This window comes from Cyprinus carpio, chromosome B14 (genome assembly GCF_018340385.1).
Source record: "Cyprinus carpio isolate SPL01 chromosome B14, ASM1834038v1, whole genome shotgun sequence".
In the NCBI taxonomy this organism is placed as follows: Eukaryota; Metazoa; Chordata; class Actinopteri; order Cypriniformes; family Cyprinidae; genus Cyprinus; species Cyprinus carpio.
Genome location: NC_056610.1, coordinates 11,321,026 through 11,338,778, shown reverse-complemented (window position 1 = coordinate 11,338,778; position 17,753 = coordinate 11,321,026). Strand labels below are relative to the sequence as shown.

General features: G+C 34.0%; 2 protein-coding genes and 1 long non-coding RNA gene across 13 annotated transcripts in view; 2 read left to right on the top strand and 1 right to left on the bottom strand.

Annotated features, from left to right (window-relative positions):
- LOC109102419 (disintegrin and metalloproteinase domain-containing protein 19-like) overlaps nucleotides 1–1,814 on the top strand; it is a 28,377-nt gene extending 26,563 nt beyond the window's left edge. For all 3 annotated transcript variants that reach the window (XM_042738074.1, XM_042738076.1, XM_042738075.1), the window contains 2 exons: nucleotides 391–485; nucleotides 594–1,814. In XM_042738074.1, coding sequence (XP_042594008.1) covers nucleotides 391–485; nucleotides 594–624 — 126 coding nt within the window. In that variant the 3' untranslated portion in view covers nucleotides 625–1,814. The remainder of the gene's footprint in view (nucleotides 1–390; nucleotides 486–593) is intronic.
- A 356-nt stretch (nucleotides 1,815–2,170) lies between these two features.
- LOC109102443 lies at nucleotides 2,171–3,230 on the top strand. Its single transcript, XR_002019886.2, has 3 exons — nucleotides 2,171–2,392; nucleotides 2,940–3,041; nucleotides 3,183–3,230. It is a non-coding gene; the product is annotated as an uncharacterized LOC109102443 (long non-coding RNA).
- A 6,054-nt stretch (nucleotides 3,231–9,284) lies between these two features.
- Nucleotides 9,285–17,753, bottom strand: part of LOC109102434 (collagen alpha-1(XXIII) chain-like) — a 128,135-nt gene continuing 119,666 nt past the window's right edge. For 5 of the 9 annotated variants that reach the window (XM_042738068.1, XM_042738065.1, XM_042738070.1 and 2 more), the window contains 19 exons: nucleotides 17,655–17,708; nucleotides 17,173–17,235; nucleotides 16,968–17,012; nucleotides 16,375–16,452; nucleotides 16,124–16,147; nucleotides 15,174–15,218; nucleotides 14,973–15,017; nucleotides 14,719–14,799; nucleotides 14,580–14,633; nucleotides 14,417–14,482; nucleotides 14,218–14,244; nucleotides 13,929–13,988; nucleotides 13,678–13,749; nucleotides 13,357–13,383; nucleotides 13,188–13,241; nucleotides 12,980–13,066; nucleotides 12,627–12,695; nucleotides 11,574–11,612; nucleotides 9,285–10,978 (listed from right to left, as the gene is read on the bottom strand). In XM_042738068.1, the coding sequence (XP_042594002.1) occupies nucleotides 10,928–10,978; nucleotides 11,574–11,612; nucleotides 12,627–12,695; nucleotides 12,980–13,066; nucleotides 13,188–13,241; nucleotides 13,357–13,383; nucleotides 13,678–13,749; nucleotides 13,929–13,988; nucleotides 14,218–14,244; nucleotides 14,417–14,482; nucleotides 14,580–14,633; nucleotides 14,719–14,799; nucleotides 14,973–15,017; nucleotides 15,174–15,218; nucleotides 16,124–16,147; nucleotides 16,375–16,452; nucleotides 16,968–17,012; nucleotides 17,173–17,235; nucleotides 17,655–17,708 (1,041 nt within the window). In that variant the 3' untranslated portion in view covers nucleotides 9,285–10,927. Of the gene's footprint in view, nucleotides 11,372–11,573; nucleotides 11,613–12,626; nucleotides 12,696–12,979; nucleotides 13,067–13,187; nucleotides 13,242–13,356; nucleotides 13,384–13,677; nucleotides 13,750–13,928; nucleotides 13,989–14,217; nucleotides 14,245–14,416; nucleotides 14,483–14,579; nucleotides 14,634–14,718; nucleotides 14,800–14,972; nucleotides 15,018–15,173; nucleotides 15,219–16,123; nucleotides 16,148–16,374; nucleotides 16,453–16,967; nucleotides 17,013–17,172; nucleotides 17,236–17,654; nucleotides 17,709–17,753 lie in introns of all 9 variants that reach the window. The other 4 variants (XM_042738069.1, XM_042738071.1, XM_042738066.1 and 1 more) reach the window with 4 other exon arrangements.

The following is a 17,753-nucleotide window of genomic DNA, read 5'->3' as shown; positions in this document are numbered from 1 at the left end:
GAATAAATGAAACTTGTTTTTATACTTTAAAATAATTAAACATGCTAAAACATTTGGTAACAATTTGGTAACAATAAAACATAAGGTTGGAAAAAAATAAAACATTTCATTTGCCGTAATTTTTTTTTAAAACTTTTAATAAATTGGTGTTAAATTGTTTAAGTTCATAAATGTATAATTAATTAGACATGCTTTTTGATTAATAAAATTTAATTTAACCATTAAAAAGTAGTTCAGAAAAAATTTAAACAGGAAAAAAAAAACGTAAACCTGAAAAAACACTGGGGAAACACTGATCATGTGACTCAAAACATCATGTCTGTCACATAATAAATGAACTGTTCACTGACTATGATTGTGCATTAGAAAATATTTGCCTGTTTCATCCAGATGCTGCCTAAGAATGGTGTGCCAGCATCACCAGCCATTTTGCAGAAAGGGAAACCCAACCTGATGCCCCCTTCTGTGCCTTTTCAAAATGTCAGGTAATCAGAAGGGAGAAGTCATAAGCACAGAATACTAGCATGCTGTTAGGAATAATAATAATTATTATCAATCATTAATTGGTAATTCTTATTATGATTGTGTTTTAGGTTCCAAAGGGAAGTTTCTGGAAAGAGCTGAGTCGCAGTGAAGCTCATTGGAGCGCTATATTGATCAACTCTGCATCTTTAAGATGTCCATAAGAGTGACCAATCAGACTGCCTCACTCATAGTGATCCCCGCCTTATTGACTTGAACACAGACTGAAGGATACCTTCCAACTTTTTTCAGGGGGTGCAGTTCCACTACTCCTGTGCCATATGTTGCATTTGCTTTTTTATGTCTATTTATTACAGAGACCTCAGAGAAATTAAAAACAAAAAAATATGAAGTATGGCATTATAATCTAATAAGAGCATGGGTCATCTAAAAGAATATCTTGCACCGAGAATATGAAATGTCAATTTTTGCACGCAGTAGTAATACATTGTAAGTACATTATATACATAGAATGAACTGGAAAATGGGAGCAGATTTCTGTACTCAGGAAACAGCTCTGGAAAGGGATATATATATATAAGTTAAAAGATTGTTTTCATAGCAATAATAATTCAAAAACTCATATGAATTGTATGGCATTGTGTTAAATTCTGTGTAGTCGTATAATATGTACTTTATAAGAAGTTTAAAAAATAACCTGTCTTGAAGGGTGTTTGCAATGATGCTGGACAAGAAAGGGTTAAATTACATATGGTGCTTTGTTTTTGAAATCTTAAATGAGAGAAATTCTCTAACAACCCTTTTAGATAACTCTTGATTAAATGTTCTGTTTAATATGGCATTAACCCAGGGATTTAGGTTTAAATAACCTATAAATGTGTAAATATGTATCTTAAGTTTTTTTTTTTCTTTGGTTGTCAGTCATTTGGAGGGAAAAAATCTCTGGACAATGCATTTTAATTTCTCCTTTCATAATGTTTTATGACCTACTATGACCAATGTACTGGTTTTCTGTCAGATTTTTCATGTTGTAGTTAAACTTATTTATTCATTCTGTTAAATTTTTAAATGCAATGACGCCTTAAATTTGGGTTTACATGAATGTTATTTTATTGATAATAATGGTAAGTGTTTATGTATTTGGATGTTAAGGTGGCTTGATATTGCACTGCATAGGAAGTCAGAAAAAGTCACTGTCATTTTTTATTTGGCTTAATTTTAGTTTTTAGTTTAGTTTTTTTTTGTTTTTATTAAAAATAAAAAATGTTGACCTATGCAAAATGCAGTGCCTTCCACGTGACGCCAGAAATAAATTTTCATTTTATCTTTAATTAATCTTCATTTAATCTTTATCCATCTATTCAATTTATATTATTTCTTCTTGTTGTTATGATATTAAATAAGACAATTGGTGTAAATGCTTGAAGCAGAATAATATTTCTGCCTGTATGCAGAGTTGCACTTTTGAATGGACTAAGTTACTGCTTATGTTAGGTTTTAATGCATAGTCTTCTGATCACACACGCACACGCACAAATTAGTTTTTGCTTGTTATGTCATCGACCTACTGTCACAACAAGGGTTGTTGACGCCTCAAAACACACATTAAAATGATCTTCTTGCGGTTCATTGGGCTGTGCTGGAGGTGCGTCGGAAGTCAACGCCTTCACACTCCTGCTGGTGACTTTTATTTTGAAACGCTGAACTTCCTGTCCGTCATTTTGGCAGTAAAAAGTGTTGTTCTCGATTGGATACCCTTGCGCTCGCTTACAAAAACCGAATTTAACAAAGATTTTTCGGTGTTTCCGACTTCACTAGCATACCACCAACGAATATTTAATTTAATAAACATGGACCAAATGGAAGACCCCGCTGGATCGGATAATAAACGAGCTATAGAGCGGAAAAGGTAGGCTCTCTCTTGTAAACAACGGCCTGTTTATCAGCGCTCGGAATCTTCTAGTGTTTGGATTGCAGCCATTTACCTCTAAAGAACCACTTAAATCCACTTTATCGCTGTTTAATGTCAAAGTGAGCTGGATTAACGTCACTATTATAAATTCTTAGCCTATATTACTATCAGCTTTTTTAATGCTGCACATTAGCTGTTGGGAACAGTTAGGTAATATCGTTAGACTGGTGTATCATGACCCCGAAGCTCCAGCATAACGGCATTTATTAATATATATTTTTGTTTTCAGTTGAGGTCTTCCTTTCACTTAAAAATGTTTCACTTTAAATCTGTTTTGTGATATCTAAGATCTTTGTTATGTGTTGAAATAGCACTAACTTAGATGAATAGCCGTGCGCGTCATGTTGTTTTGCTATATTGCTGTTATATAAGTTATAGTACTATGATAATAGACCATGATAAACATATCCCATGGGAGGGATCTGAATTTTTATGACGCACCCTTGGTGACATACTAAACAGCCGTTTTCTTTCCTTTTTATAGGAGTTGAAGATGCCAAAGGAGGACTTAAGAGAGGACAAGCTTTCAACATCAGCACCGTCCATCACTTTGTTCCTCACCCAATCCCCTAAACCTCAGGCACAGGTGGAAACACCCACAGCCATGTTTTTTAGATTCAGACAGTGTTCAAATACATTGATGGATTTTAACGTACAATAGAACAAACTACAATGTAATGTATTATTGTGTTGAAGTAATATGCCTCTCTCTTTTTGTCCCTGACAGGCCCTGGTTTAGCCAGAGTCCTCACCCGAATACTCCATTTAAGTTCAGTGGATTCGTCACAGGTGTTTTGATGGGAGGTAACGAAGGAGGTGGACGGGGAGGAGAGCGATGGAGCCTCTTCGGAGTGCGGCCCATCGTGCAGAAATCCCCCACTGATCCAGGATCAGAAACCAACACACCTGGCAAGAATCTGTTATTTGGAGAGATTATTTTAGCTTTTAAAAATGCCTGATTATAACCTCAGATTTGATTGTTTATCCTTTATACAATATTTGTTCAGCAACAAGATTTATTTGGTTGATTCCATTGTGAAATTAACTCATTGCCCTTTTTATTTTTTAGTTAAAGTTGGCATGTCCAACTTTATCAGCATACATTCAGTATGCTCTCGTAGGGATATTTATTATATAAAGCATATTTCAACTGCTTTTTTAAAGATTTCAATTAAACTAAGAATATTGGAGTATGTTTTAATTCAGTGTTTTTAATTTTTCAATGTGTTATTTTGTAATTCTTTGTTTCCATGACTACAGGGGGATTCACGCTGCACTCATACTTTGGGGTTCAGAAGTCCAATACGATGGATGCCTTGAAAACCCAAATAAATCTCGCGGTTGAAGATCCCGCCAATTTCAAATCTCCCAAGATCGAGATGAGCGGCGAGGACGGAAAGAAAACATCCTGTCACAGACTGAGACACAGAGACATGAACATTCTCACTCCTTCCGGCTTCTGAACTCCACAAGTCTTAAACTCTCCTAAGCTTCCTCGCCTTTTATATATGCATTACAGCACAAAATGACTCAACTGTCACTTGCCATTTTAGGGACTCTTGTGAGTAACAACACCCCAACTTATCCTGTTTCTCCATGTGACTAATAGAATTTCCCTTTAAATTAGATAAGAGATGCAGAATCTCTTAGATTAGTGCCAAGCTTCATTAATAGTTGTTTTTATTTGTTTTATCGCCCCAAAAGACCACTTGTTTAGCATTTTGAATGTATTTTTTGTTATTACTGTGTGCTATGACAAAGTGATTGCTTTTGATTATTGTGTGGTTTGTCTAAACCACAGTAAAAAAAACCTACAGAAAACTGCGGTCAAAATATGCATAATTATCAATAGGCTTGTGTTTTTAGGCGTGAGATACGTTCACGAGAACATCCGTTATCAGTAAATCTGAATTTTGTGGACCATTTTGAAAAGCTTGTGTATACTTGTGTAGACTTCTTTCAACAGCATATTGCATTAGGTTGATGGGTTTCATCAGTGCACGTGTAGTAGTTATAAAGCACATCAGCAGCATTACGTACTGTTGCACACATCTGTTTATTGCCACTATAAAACATGCAATCCAAAAGTCAGATTTGACTAAACAGTCAGGTATGCATCTTTCCACATAGTTGAAACATGTTTAAATGCCATTTTTGTGACTTAACTGAACTGCTTATGTAGTTCAGGTAACTACTTTATTTTATTAATTGATGACATTCGATTAACGTAGTATTTTATGTGGTGTGGTTCCCCGTGTGCAATAAGCTACAGCATTGTTTGTATCAGCATGCTAAAAGCACCTCATTTCTATCACTGGGTTTCACACTTCGTTTTATTTCATGTAGTTTTTTATTGTATTTTCCTTTATCAAATACAACAGTAAAGTACTTTTTACATGGTTGCTGTACATTCTGAATCATTTTACTGTTGCTGTTTTTTACACTTGTAGTGGAAATGCTTTGGCTTTACAATATTCCACATGGTTTAACTTGACATGTTGTTGTTTGTTTTCTGTAGTGCTTGAATCTGTTTTTAGTATGTTATATTTTGTAAGACCGAAGTGGCTTTTGCATCTCAGGCCAAATTGTATAACACCAGTCATGTGTTGTAGTACTATCACATATTTCCTCTTCATATTGCTCAGTTTGGATATTTGATTCCTACAATAAAACATCGCTGTCAAGCACAATAAGCGAATTTGATTGTGATTGTATTTGATTTATTTTCAGAAACACATTTTAATGTGATGCTAAAAAAATAACAGTACGACTGTCTGTAATATTATATATATATATATATATATATATATATATATATATGATATATATATATATAATATATATATTAATATATATATATTCATTTATATATAAATATCTTATATATTATAATTATAAATATATATGTATATATATATATTGATGGAAATTCTGGATATCTCTTGTTCTGACCCAGTAAATAAAAAATAATTTAAAAAATACTATATAATTTATATACGTTACCCCTATATATATATATATATATATATATATATATATATATATATATATATATACAGGGGTGCACATCATTTTTTCAGCTTGGTTCTCATAAGAGAATCTGGAGATTTGGTTTGGGCCTCACACTGCATATAGCGTGACCCATTAAATAAAAATTAATTTAAAAAATACTATGAAAAAATAATTAATAATAGCTATAATATAATTGTACTTTATTTTTTTATTTTTTAAATAAAATAATAAATAATAATGTGTGATAATATTATTAAAAGTTAGGGACTATGGTGATACAAAAATCCAGGTAAATAATAATGTGTGATAATATTATTAAAAATACAATTATTTTATAGTAAACTTAAAAATAAAATGATAATATTTACTACTACTTTCTTTGTTTACCTCTTTGAGAAAAATAGCTTGATGTATTCCCCAGATGGAGGTCGCTTTGGATAAAAGCGTTTTCATCATTTTCAAACTTAAAATCAGCAGGCTTTTATTTTGGCGGGTTGCCGGCAAGTAAGTATACGCGCTTCCGGATTTAGCGCCGCTGCTGATTGAAGAGCGTCAGTGAATGAATATCACAGTTTTGCATTGTGTTTTGAAAACGGCATCGGATAGCATAGATTTATGTTTTCAGTTTGAAAAGACAAATGTTATATAGTACAGTACATTTTAAAAACTTTGTTGATCTCTAAAATGGTAATTGTGTATTAACAGCTGTCAACCATATCGGGTTCGTAGCAAATGCGCTGTCAGACAACTCCCTTACGAAAAAATAAGTTTATTCAAGCTTTTGTGCTATTATTTTTTTTTGTGTGTAGTGTATACTTATTTTAAACTAAAAAAATAGGACTTATTTTAAAGTATACTTTTAGTTTACTTTTTATGTACTTCTCAGATTAAATGGGCTTTATGTACTTCTAAGATATATACTATAATGACAATTACTCCTCAGTATACTTTTTGAGCTGTCTATACTTACAAAAAGTCATAAAGAAAAAAATATACTTGAACTTTACATAAGTATACTTAATAAAATAAACTTTAAGTATACTACTTTTTGGTAAGGGCTTATTTACGTTATATAGCGCATTTTTTATTTTGGTCGCGCATGTTTGTATTTTTAATAAGTTTAATTTTTAGTATACTACTTTTTGGTAAGGGCTTAGTTAATATCGCGAACTGTGCGTATATAGCATATATATATTATGTATGCTCTGAGCTGCTATAAACTAATTACAGGTGTATTTTTTTTTTTTTCTCAAAAATTAGAATGCAGCCATCATGGTGAGATTAGTTCCCTACAAAAAAAAAAAAAAAAAGAACTGGAAAAGAATCGAAAAATTTGAGGAATCGTATTTTTTTTTTTTTTTTTTGCAACGGTCTGAAGTTTTTAAAAACTGTGAAATTTTTTCATATATTCTAGGAATCACCAACTCACATCTCCTTTCTTTTCTTTCATCCATGAAGACATTAAAGAGTTTTTATAGACTCATTAATTAAGTTTTTTTTTTTTATTTTCATTTTGACGTCTTTTCTTAGAGCTAAAAAAATATCCAGCTCATGAACAGTCACAAAAATCCTGTATCTCAAAATATTAGAATATTTCCTAAGATTGTTTTGCAAAACAGTGATTTACAAAACAGAAAATTTTAATGTATGTTCATTTATGCACTCCATACTTGGTTGGGGCTCCTTTAGCACCAATAACAGCATCAGTAAGGTGTGGCATGGAAGCGATCATCTTTCTCTTGAAAATATCTCATGGATTCCATATGGGGTTCAGGTCAGGCATGTTGACTGGACACTCAAGCTCAGTAATATCATGATCATCAAACCACTTGGAAGTGGTTTTGGCATGGTGGACAGGTGCCAAAGTCCTCCTGGAAAAGGAAATCAGCATCTCCATAAAGCTTGTCAGCTGATGGAAGCATAAAGTGCCCCAAAATCTCCTGGAAGACGGCTGAATTGACTTTGGCCTTGATAAAACACAATGGACCAACACCAGCAGATGTCACGGCACCCAAATCATCACTGACTTCAGAAACCTCACACTGGGCTTCAAGCAGCTTGGATTCTGTGCCTCTCCAGTCTTCCTCCAGACTCCAGACCTTGATTTCCAAATGAAATGCAAAATTTACTTTTATCTGAAAAGAGGACTTTGGACCACTGAGCAACAGTCCAGTTCTTTTTCTCCTTAGCCCAGGTGAGATGCTTCTGTTGTTTCTGTTTCAGAAGTGGCTTGGTAGCCCTTTTCCTGAAGCGGTCTGAGCATGGTGACTCTTGAAGCACTGACTCCAGCTTCAGTCCACTCCTTGTTAAGTTCCCAAATGTTTGAAACAGCTTTGCTTGACAGTTTTTTCAAGCTTGCGGTCATCCCTGTCACCTTTTCCTACCCATTTTCTTCCTTCTAGTCAACTTTGCATTCAATATGCTTTGATACAGCACTCTGTTTCAGTAATGACCTTCTGTGACCTACCCTCTTTTTGGAGGGTGTCTTTGATCGTCTTCTGGACCATTGCCAAGTCAGCAGTCTTCCACATTATTGTGCTTTCAAAGAACAAGAGATACCCAGAATTTATACTGTAGGGATGGTCATTAAATTAAACTCAAATGTAAATATTCTAAGATTTTGAGATACTGGATTTTTGACTTTCTTGAGCTGTAAGCTCTAATCATTTAAAAAAAAAAATTGTTACATGTAATGAGTCTAGAAAACATTAAAGTTTAACTTTTTGAAATTTTACAAAAAAAACTTTTTCCACAATATTCAAATTTTTTGAGATGCACCTGTATATATATTATTATAAAAAATCTTCTGGTTCTTGGCAGGATATATTAGATCATTTTAGCAGCAACAACATGAAGCAATAATTTTCTGTATGACCTTATTAGTCTCTAACATCGTTAGCAACAATTGCTATAAGATCATTGCTGATGTCTTTCCTCTTTAGCATTGTGTTAACACATACCTGAAGGTTCCAGACCAGCAACCTGCCCTTTTTTTTCAAAGATTTTTGTCAATGATGTACTTAATTTTCCAACCCTTATTTTGAACCTTATGATCCATTTTAAGGGGTGGTTCCTTTAAGGCTTGACTGTAAACTAAAACTACCACTGTTGTAATTGGCTAACATCATTGCATATAAAATAATATCAACACCCCCTTGCTATAGCACGCCAGTGCATGTTTTAAAAACATTCTATCCATATAAAACTGCCATTTATGAACAAAGCATTATGAAACTCTGTACTTAAGGTTTGCGATGCAGCTAATTTCAGATCCAATAAAGTTGGCTGCTTTATCTTTCAACAAGAGTTTCTTTACAAACACTCCTTTACACTGTGCCTTGTTCACAAAACAAACTTTAGTCAAATGCTCAGAATAAACATAATCAACCAACAAGTTTTTCTGCTGTCAGCAGACTCAAGCGTGTTGAGTATGTCAGAAAATTAATGTATACCATATCCAACAGACAGCGCCAGTAATTATACAGTAATTGGTTAGATTTGCTTAATTTGCATCTGGTGAGTACACGTGGGTGGGGCTTATAATAGATGATCATATACAAATATATTGACGTCACAGATCCCACAATATCTAAACAAGCCATTTTTGGAGCTTTAATAAATGCTTTATTTATAACGAGGAAGATATTTTAAAACCTGCAGAATGTTTAAATGGTACAAGCATTTTTATGTCAAAACCCCAAAAAATCTTATGTCAAAATCTGTTTAATTACCTTGCCATTTAAAGTCAACAGAAAACTGCACTCTTACTCATTACTTGGGCAGTGTGACATAGTTTCCAAGTGAAATAGAATATTCATGCAATGAAGAAAAAGAGCAGGATTTAATTTTCTTCCATTAGGAAGTGATTTGACCATGAAAAGTGTCAGAGAAACAGTTTGAATGTGAGTTTACAGTGGATTGTGGAGAACTTTTGAAACACCACACACTTTTTGACCATGACCAAGGTCAAAGGAAAGACAGTTTTTACTAATTTACTAGTAACAAACTTTAATTTCTATTTTATAAAACATCTTTGAAAGCAAACCAATGCATGTAATGGCTGTCAGGCAGTTGGTAAGGCTGTTTTCCTTACCCCATTTCAACTATTAAATACAAATACTGTTTCAGCAGCAAAATATCTTAAAAACCATCTTTCAGTATCTTCAAAATCAAACATCATTTGTGTTTGGAAAAAAAAAAAACACCTGTAAAGAAATTCAAAGGAAAAACAAAAAGCAATAAAATGTTCCAAAAATGTCCTCCCATTCTGTTTTGTTTCTATAATGCTATTGGTCAATCACATTTTTTTTACAGTTATGTATATCACAACATAGTAACATAGCAACATTTTGTCAACCATTTAACACCAAAGACAGTCTTATAAAAATTCAAATGCATTATCTGTAACATATATGCATTATAAGAACTTTTACATGATCTGACCACCAGTAATTTTAATATGAACAATAAATATTTCAGAAAAGCTTATGTAGAATGGTTTTAAATCCCTGAAAGAGGGTACACCATCATGGAAATGTATGCTGAACATGCTAAAATGCCTTAAAAAAACATCTCTTCTGGATGTCTTTTCTCTGTGTTAAATCTTGGAAAGCCAAAGAAAGAAAATGAGATTGATAAAATGAAATCTCTAATGTTTTCTTTGCTTTCATCCTATGAAAGATAATAGAGAAATACTTTGTCAAACTTGAGTCCTTGTAATGGCCGAACTGAGGCTATGAAAACACCTCAGTTTTGGCCATCTTCAAAAAGCACTTCAGTATATATATCATAAATTACTATGAACAGTAATATGGAATATGTATCAAGGATTGTGACATTAAAAACAACGGCAGGTAGTCACAGTCAACATACACTCTATCTCAAAGTATCACAACAAATGGGAGCAACATGTAGATGCAGTAGTAAATAAACAGGTACCACATAACACTCTATTCTCGCTCACTATATGCTGCGCTGATTTAAAACAGATGTAGTATTTATTTTGTTACCAATGATTTATGCATTAATAAGTAAATGCTCGCCATCCAAAGTTAGTCTTTGGGCGTCAATTCCAGATGCTTTGTGTTTTTGCTTGCAGGTTGCAAAAAAAACAACAACAAAAAATCAAGCATAAAATAGTAACACATAAGAAATAAATCTTTATAAATGACTGTTCATTGATATTCTCAAAATAAGGATCTGTTCTGTATCATCTCCGATGCCAAAGCCTCCTATCAGGCTGCTGTGGAGCAACTGCATCCATGAGGCCAATCCTTGATCTCTTATCATCTCCAAGAGCTCAACTATGTTCCTTCATGAAAAATATTGACCATAGCGAGGGCTGTCTGCACCCTCATTCGACCTGCATTCTGAGGACAGTCAATATTAACCAATATTATTGAGATGCCGTCACTTGAGGGACTGTAAAGTCATTTAAACTCCTCGGGTTCTTGAAGAACATCAAGGCTGGGAGAGACGTTTCCTCTTGAGTTTCTGAAGCATTCCCTGTTCCTTTGAAAACAAAAGGGGATATGATGCAAAATTCTTGTATTGGCACCAGTTGAGCAGGTCGGTCCAGCATGCCCATGCAACATTCCCCCGGGCACATTACAGGCATCTTATGGTGAACAATACTGTCATTTTATGCTCCAGGAAAAAAAAAAAAAGAAAGATTTTCTTTGGATTCAATAACCCAAATGGACACAAAAAAAGCAGTATCCACAATTTGGTTTACAATTTCTGATTAAAAAAAAAAATGTTGAAAAAATAACACTGATGAATGTTAATCAAAGTCTTTTGTCTTTATAAAATGTAAAAATATTTAAAAAGTGAAAAAGCTGTATGAAATTGCAATATATATATCACATCAATATGTACAGATGACATGCCTCAGGTTACACATCACTGCAAAAGAACAACAAACAAATCAGATTAGTGATGAGCAAAGCCAAATCCAAAATATAAATCCTAAAATGCAACATAAAACAGCTATGTGGCATTGTATGATTCATTTAAATAGGCAGTTGTTAATGTTACAGTCACACACATAAACTGCACAGTCATGGTTATGGAATATTCAAGTATCATAATTTTTTTTTTTACTGACCTTGTGCCAGCAACCTGGTATTGGAAGTCCATCAGGACCTTGAATGTAAGAAAAAAAAATGTGTGTAAGAGCAAAGAATCCGTTTTCAACTGTATTGCAATTTTAATTAACAAATGCATGTGTTAAAATGGTTTTAACATTTTAATTTTCACAATTGTCTGTAAGCATACACTGCACACAAAATCCTAATAATACTATATTTATTTAAAAAAAAATATGTAGACTTAATGCTGTAGACAACCTAAAAACTCAAATTTCCGAAAGGATCACAACACCACAAAATAAATAAATAAATACATGCTTGCAAAACTCATCACAATAATGCCATGTTATGGAGTAACACTAATAAAATATGAATGAGATTTTTCTTGACGACTTACAATGTTTCTCGTCGATCTTAGTTCATATTTAATGCATCAGTTTGGGTTTTATAAACCTTGAATAAACATAAATGTTCTCTAACTGTAATCTCTGTTGTGTTGTATATACACTACCATTTAAATGTCTGGGTCGTAAGATTTTCTAATGTTTTGAAAGAAGTCTTTTTGCTCACCAAGGCTAAAAACAGTAATATTGTCAAATGTCATCACAATGCAAAATATTTTTTTTTTAATGTAATTTATTCCTTTCATTCAAAGCTGTATTTTCAGTATCATTTCTCCAGTCTTCAGTGTCACATGATCCTTCAGAAATCATTCTTCTAAGCTGATTTGCTGCTCAAGAAAATTTCTTATTATTATTAAAGTTGAAAATAGTTGCTCTGATTTTTAAAATAAATATAGTTCAAAACAGATTCAAGATTCTATGATTAATATTAAGTTCAAAAGAGCAATTATTTGAAAAAGAACGTGTTATAGTTTGTGCAGCAACTTTTGATCAAATTAATCCATCCTTGCTGAATAAAAGTATTAATTTCTTTCAAATATGTATATGGCATATGGTCAGTATGTATATAGCAGACATAGGATAGTTTAAAAGAAGTAGTTAAAAGGCGAAAGCAGGAAGTGTCAGAAATCTGCAGGTATAAACAGAGCAGAGAGAGAGATACTGTACCAGTGAGCAGGGACCCTCAGGGGCCGGCTGCCCCATTTCCACTGCCTCTTTTTTACATCCATCAGCTCCCTGTCAGCGAGAGCACACATATACAATATACACTGCCATAATGACTAAAAACAAACAAGACACACACTCACACTAGAGAGACCAATCAAAGAGAAACTGAAGCAGAACATCAGTCTATAGAAACATACAGAAGAAAGGTGAGGAAATGTGGAAAAGTGGAAAAGATGTCTGTGAAATATCGGTGTTCCCAGATTGGTACACTTTGTTGTTCCTGACAGAATTACCCGGTAGGAATCTGTAACACATCACCACATATAAACATGAAAAGTAGCTATAACACGCACCACGGGACAGGGCTGGTCCAGACCCGGCGGCCCCTGTTCGCCTTTCATTCCCTTGAGCCCTCTCTTTCCAACAGGACCGCGATCTCCCTGTGAACAGGAGGATCAACAAGATCGTTTTAAGCAAAAAGGACTATGTACAGTCAGTAAATGAATAAATGAACATGTATGAACGCTTCATTGATTATCTGAGATAAATATCATACAGTACCCTGTCTCCTTTCTCTCCACGATCACCCCTGTCTCCCTTAATGCCGGGAAAACCCTACAGTAAATGAAACCAAAATTACACTGGAAAACTTCCATTGAAAAACAAAAGAGCAATCCTTAAGATGTATGTACAGTAAGAATGAATGAATGAATGAATAAATGCTGCTTACATCTAATCCAGGTTCCCCTTGTTTTCCCTGTGAAAGATAACAAAAATGCTTTTAGCTACATTTATATTTTATGTGTGGCTTATCGGGAAAGTAGTAATGTAATACTATTTTACAGTTAGGTTTAGATATTATTTCTGACATTTATCAAATCAAATCAAAATTCATTCATGAAGCACTTTAAAAACCACAGAGGGGTTAAAAATAATACTGAAATAATGAAATAGAGATAAAAAAGAATGAAATAAACCCCACAAATACATCTGCTCATACCTAACTGTCATTAAAAAAATAGTAATTAGTTGAATTTATGATTTGATTTACCTTTTCACCCTTTGTGCCGGGAAGACCAACTAATCCTGTTGCTCCTGGGGGCCCTTGAGGACCATGAAGGCCCTATAAAACATAATAATAGGTATAAAACATTGGATATGGTATGGTTATGGCTTACAGATGTTATGAGCATGGATAACACCATAATCACAACATCCACAGGCCAGTCCTACATGTTTGTGAATATTGCTTTTGTATTTAAATCCTGGACTAGTGCATTATGGGATTAGATGTGGTCTCACTTGTATTCCTGCAGCACCCGTTTCTCCCTTCTCTCCTTTAATACTCTCCCCTGGATCACCCTATGAGAGATTCAATACAGTGTAAGACTGATACAATGCACGGAGTGTGATTTTACTGGATATCTCCATTTATTAGGAAGTTTAAAGTAGTTAAGTTAGCTTTATGATGACGTGTTCCATATCAAGACAAAAAGTTTGATAAATCACTAAATTAAGGATAAAAAACTATATACATGACTCTGTTTAAAGTCTGAATAATAAAATAAAATTAAATTAAATTAACACCTACTTTGGGGCCTGGCAAGCCACGGTGTCCCTAAAACACAAATAATATCTGTCATAATCTTTGAATGAGGTAATGATATCACTCCTAAAAGTCAAGATCTTGCAGATAAATGGATGGCATAAAGAAGGGAGAATTTATGGTCAGGTTAAATTATCGAATTAAATGAAAGAATAATATCATGCATATCTAAAATGTGTCTCACCATGTATCCAGGTGGTCCTGGTGGACCTGGAAGCCCTGGTGGTCCAGGCTGTGAAATCATTTGAACCTGTACACAGTCATAAAACCACAGCTAAAGATAACTGTATTCTTAATGCTAGAATATTAATTAATACATTTAAAAATGTGGGTGCAATTGTACTGACCAGATTGTCTTCTAGTATAGACTCTCCTTTCTCTCCTTTCTGCCCATCCATTCCCTATAACACATTTGATTAATATTATAAGTGATAATATGACAACAAATAAATAAGAGTTAGAAAATGTATAACTTTGAATACTTACAGAGGGACCAGAGAGGCCCATTTCTCCTTTCTCCCCCCTGTCTCCAGGTTCACCAGGCTCCCCAGTGTCTCCTTTTTCACCCTGATGATCAAAACAATCCAAATATTGATAAGCAATTCATCTGCATGAACCTCCGAATAGCTCATATACTGTAGGTTCTACATAGGTGCTTGTCCTTGCAAAACTTTGTATATTTATACAAAATAAAAATAAAACAACTGATATTCTTGTAAATGAGTTGAAACAATCATCACCTTTTGGCCATCAACCCCAGCAGGGCCAGGCAAGCCAAGTTCACCCTGTTTGGATGAATGAAACACACAGAAGTTCAGAATTGATATTTCTCCTTATACTATTAATTAGATCATTTAGTTCTAGCACAAGCTTTGTGTGGCTTTAAATACAAAAATCACTCTGAGCCACTCCTTAGGAGTTTAGCAGATTTCGATATTCACCTTTGAACCTTCTTTTCCAGGTGGTCCCGGGGGTCCAGGTGGTCCCTGTTAGTTAAGAAAAGCAGAACAGACATAATTAAAGCTTATGAAATGGTCTTTTTGCAAAACCACTTTGCATTTTGAGAACCACAAACCTCTGATAGACCTCATTTTACGACTGCTATAAAACCGGATATGTTGTTCCAATATAATTCTTCATGTGAAATCTTGTGGAGTATGAAAACAACATCCTGAATGATATTTCACAATGTTGATGGCATTCTTTGAAGGAAATATTACTGTTCTTTGGTCTGATACAAACCATAATTATAGCTGACATTTTTGCATTTCCTTGTCACCATATTCAATGTATCTGTCACGCTTTGTGGTTCAATAAACATTTCAGACTGATTATACTGTTGATAGAGATGACCACAAAGCCTTGCAAATGTCTAAAATGATCAAATGCCTAATTTTTCCTAATATTTCTTAATTGCAATGTGACAAAACACAGAATTTCAAAGAATGGCATCGTCTAGAACATGCAAACAGACATTATAAATGTAACCACAAGAAGCATTCATTAAACAACCCAGATCCACATTCTCAGTACAAGAACAACAACATTTCTAACTAATGACTTCTAATTTTATAAAATTTGTCTTGTTATGTTACATAAAGCATCAAAGCATACTTATTTTATTTTTATTTTTTTCATTTAATTTTTTCATTGATGTTTGCTTCACACAATTTTACAACATAATGTTGCATGCATGCTACCAGCTTTGATTATAATATTTATATTAAAAATGACTCTTGAATGATCTATTTTGAATTAGCATTATATGCTGAAATAAAAATGAATTGTTTTCAATTCACAAGCACACACAGTGAGTATTTGTTAAGGATAATTTGGCTGCACATTCAGCTGTAATAACCAAAAATGGCAACTCATGCTATATTACAGTTACCGAGACACTGATGGTTTTGATGGCCTGCCAGAAGAAAAAAAAAATCAAGTCTGACTGAAATTTCAGAACATATTACGGCATTTGGTTTTAATATGACCATGAATTTATAGTCATCTGTTGTTTACATAATTGCATTTCAAGAAGTCTAACCAGTAACATCTAGTTTACATGAATCCAGATGACCGACTGGCAAAAATAACAGTTGTTAGGAAGTTTTTCTAGCAATTACCATCAATAAAATCACGGCTCACCTGAAAGGCATCTAAGAGTTTGCCATTGAAGTCAATGATGTCACCGGATCCTGATGCGCCTTTTTCACCAGGGTGGCCCTGCCGTGATCAAAACAACTGTTACACAACTGATCACACACATGTAAGTATTCTCAGATGTGAAGAGGTGTTTCTCTGCTTTTGTTTCATCCAAAGAAACATACTTTGCAATCAAGATATACATTATATCAGTTCATGTATTACCTGAGAATTAAACCTATGATCTTGGTATTGCTAGCAAAATGGACTTTTGTTGCAGTTGCTTGTTAATTTCTCAATCTTAGTTTTTTTTTAGGTACACTCAACTTTTATAGATTGTATCCTAGGTGTACAATACTATAGCATTTTAAAATTCAAATTAAGGGGTATTATAATTTTTTTCACAAACCAGTGCATATTTACGATTAAAGTTCAGAAATAGTTTGCAGCATAACTGACTCTTTGTGTACAGCTAAAATAACTGAAAGCAAATGACACTAGAAGCCTCACATTCAAGTTATGAAAGTCCTAAACAATGGTCAGCAGAAAATTGACTGAGCACACTTTGAATAAATGTATGATGAATCAGTCCTCACCGGATCGCCCTGGGGCCCTTGATCTCCAGCATCTCCCTTATCTCCCTGAGAAATACAAAGCCGACCAATACAGTCAAGCACACTGATGTTTCTCATTTACTATAAGTCTTGTCTTTTGTAGAAATCACTGTATATATATATATATATATATATATATATATATATATATATATATATAACAGAAAGAGCTTCACCCAGCGCTCACCTTCAAGCCTGGCAGACCATCGGTTCCTCGGTCACCCTGAGGACCTGGCTCTCCCTGCTCACCCTGCCAAACATATACAGAGCATTTACATTAATACAGAACAGATCGCAGAGAGAAATACTGCAGCAGGAGATGCTTGGACAGAGCAGTCAGATCCATATGAAGCCGATTACTCTATGAAATCATTCTTATTACGCTGTAATGATTAAGTAATGGTCAGCGGCTATGGTGAAATCAAGCACATGATCAAATCCAAAAAATATGCAGAGAAGATTGAATGAAATTGAACCTATGAGACTAAAGAGTGTAAAACAGGAGATAAATACACAGAAAATGAACAGGTAAAAAATAATATTGCTTGATGTCTCTTGTTTAAATACCAAAATGAAGGAAAAGGACCTTGAAAATAGTATGTTTTTGGATCATAATGGTGGGTTTTTTGATATTCTGGTGTCAAAACCAGAGGAAGAATGACCTCTGACCTTTGGCCCTGGGGGTCCCTGTGGTCCTGGGTAACCCTGATCACCAATTTCACCCTGTAAAACAGTTAAACATACACTTTACAGGCATTTAAAGACATT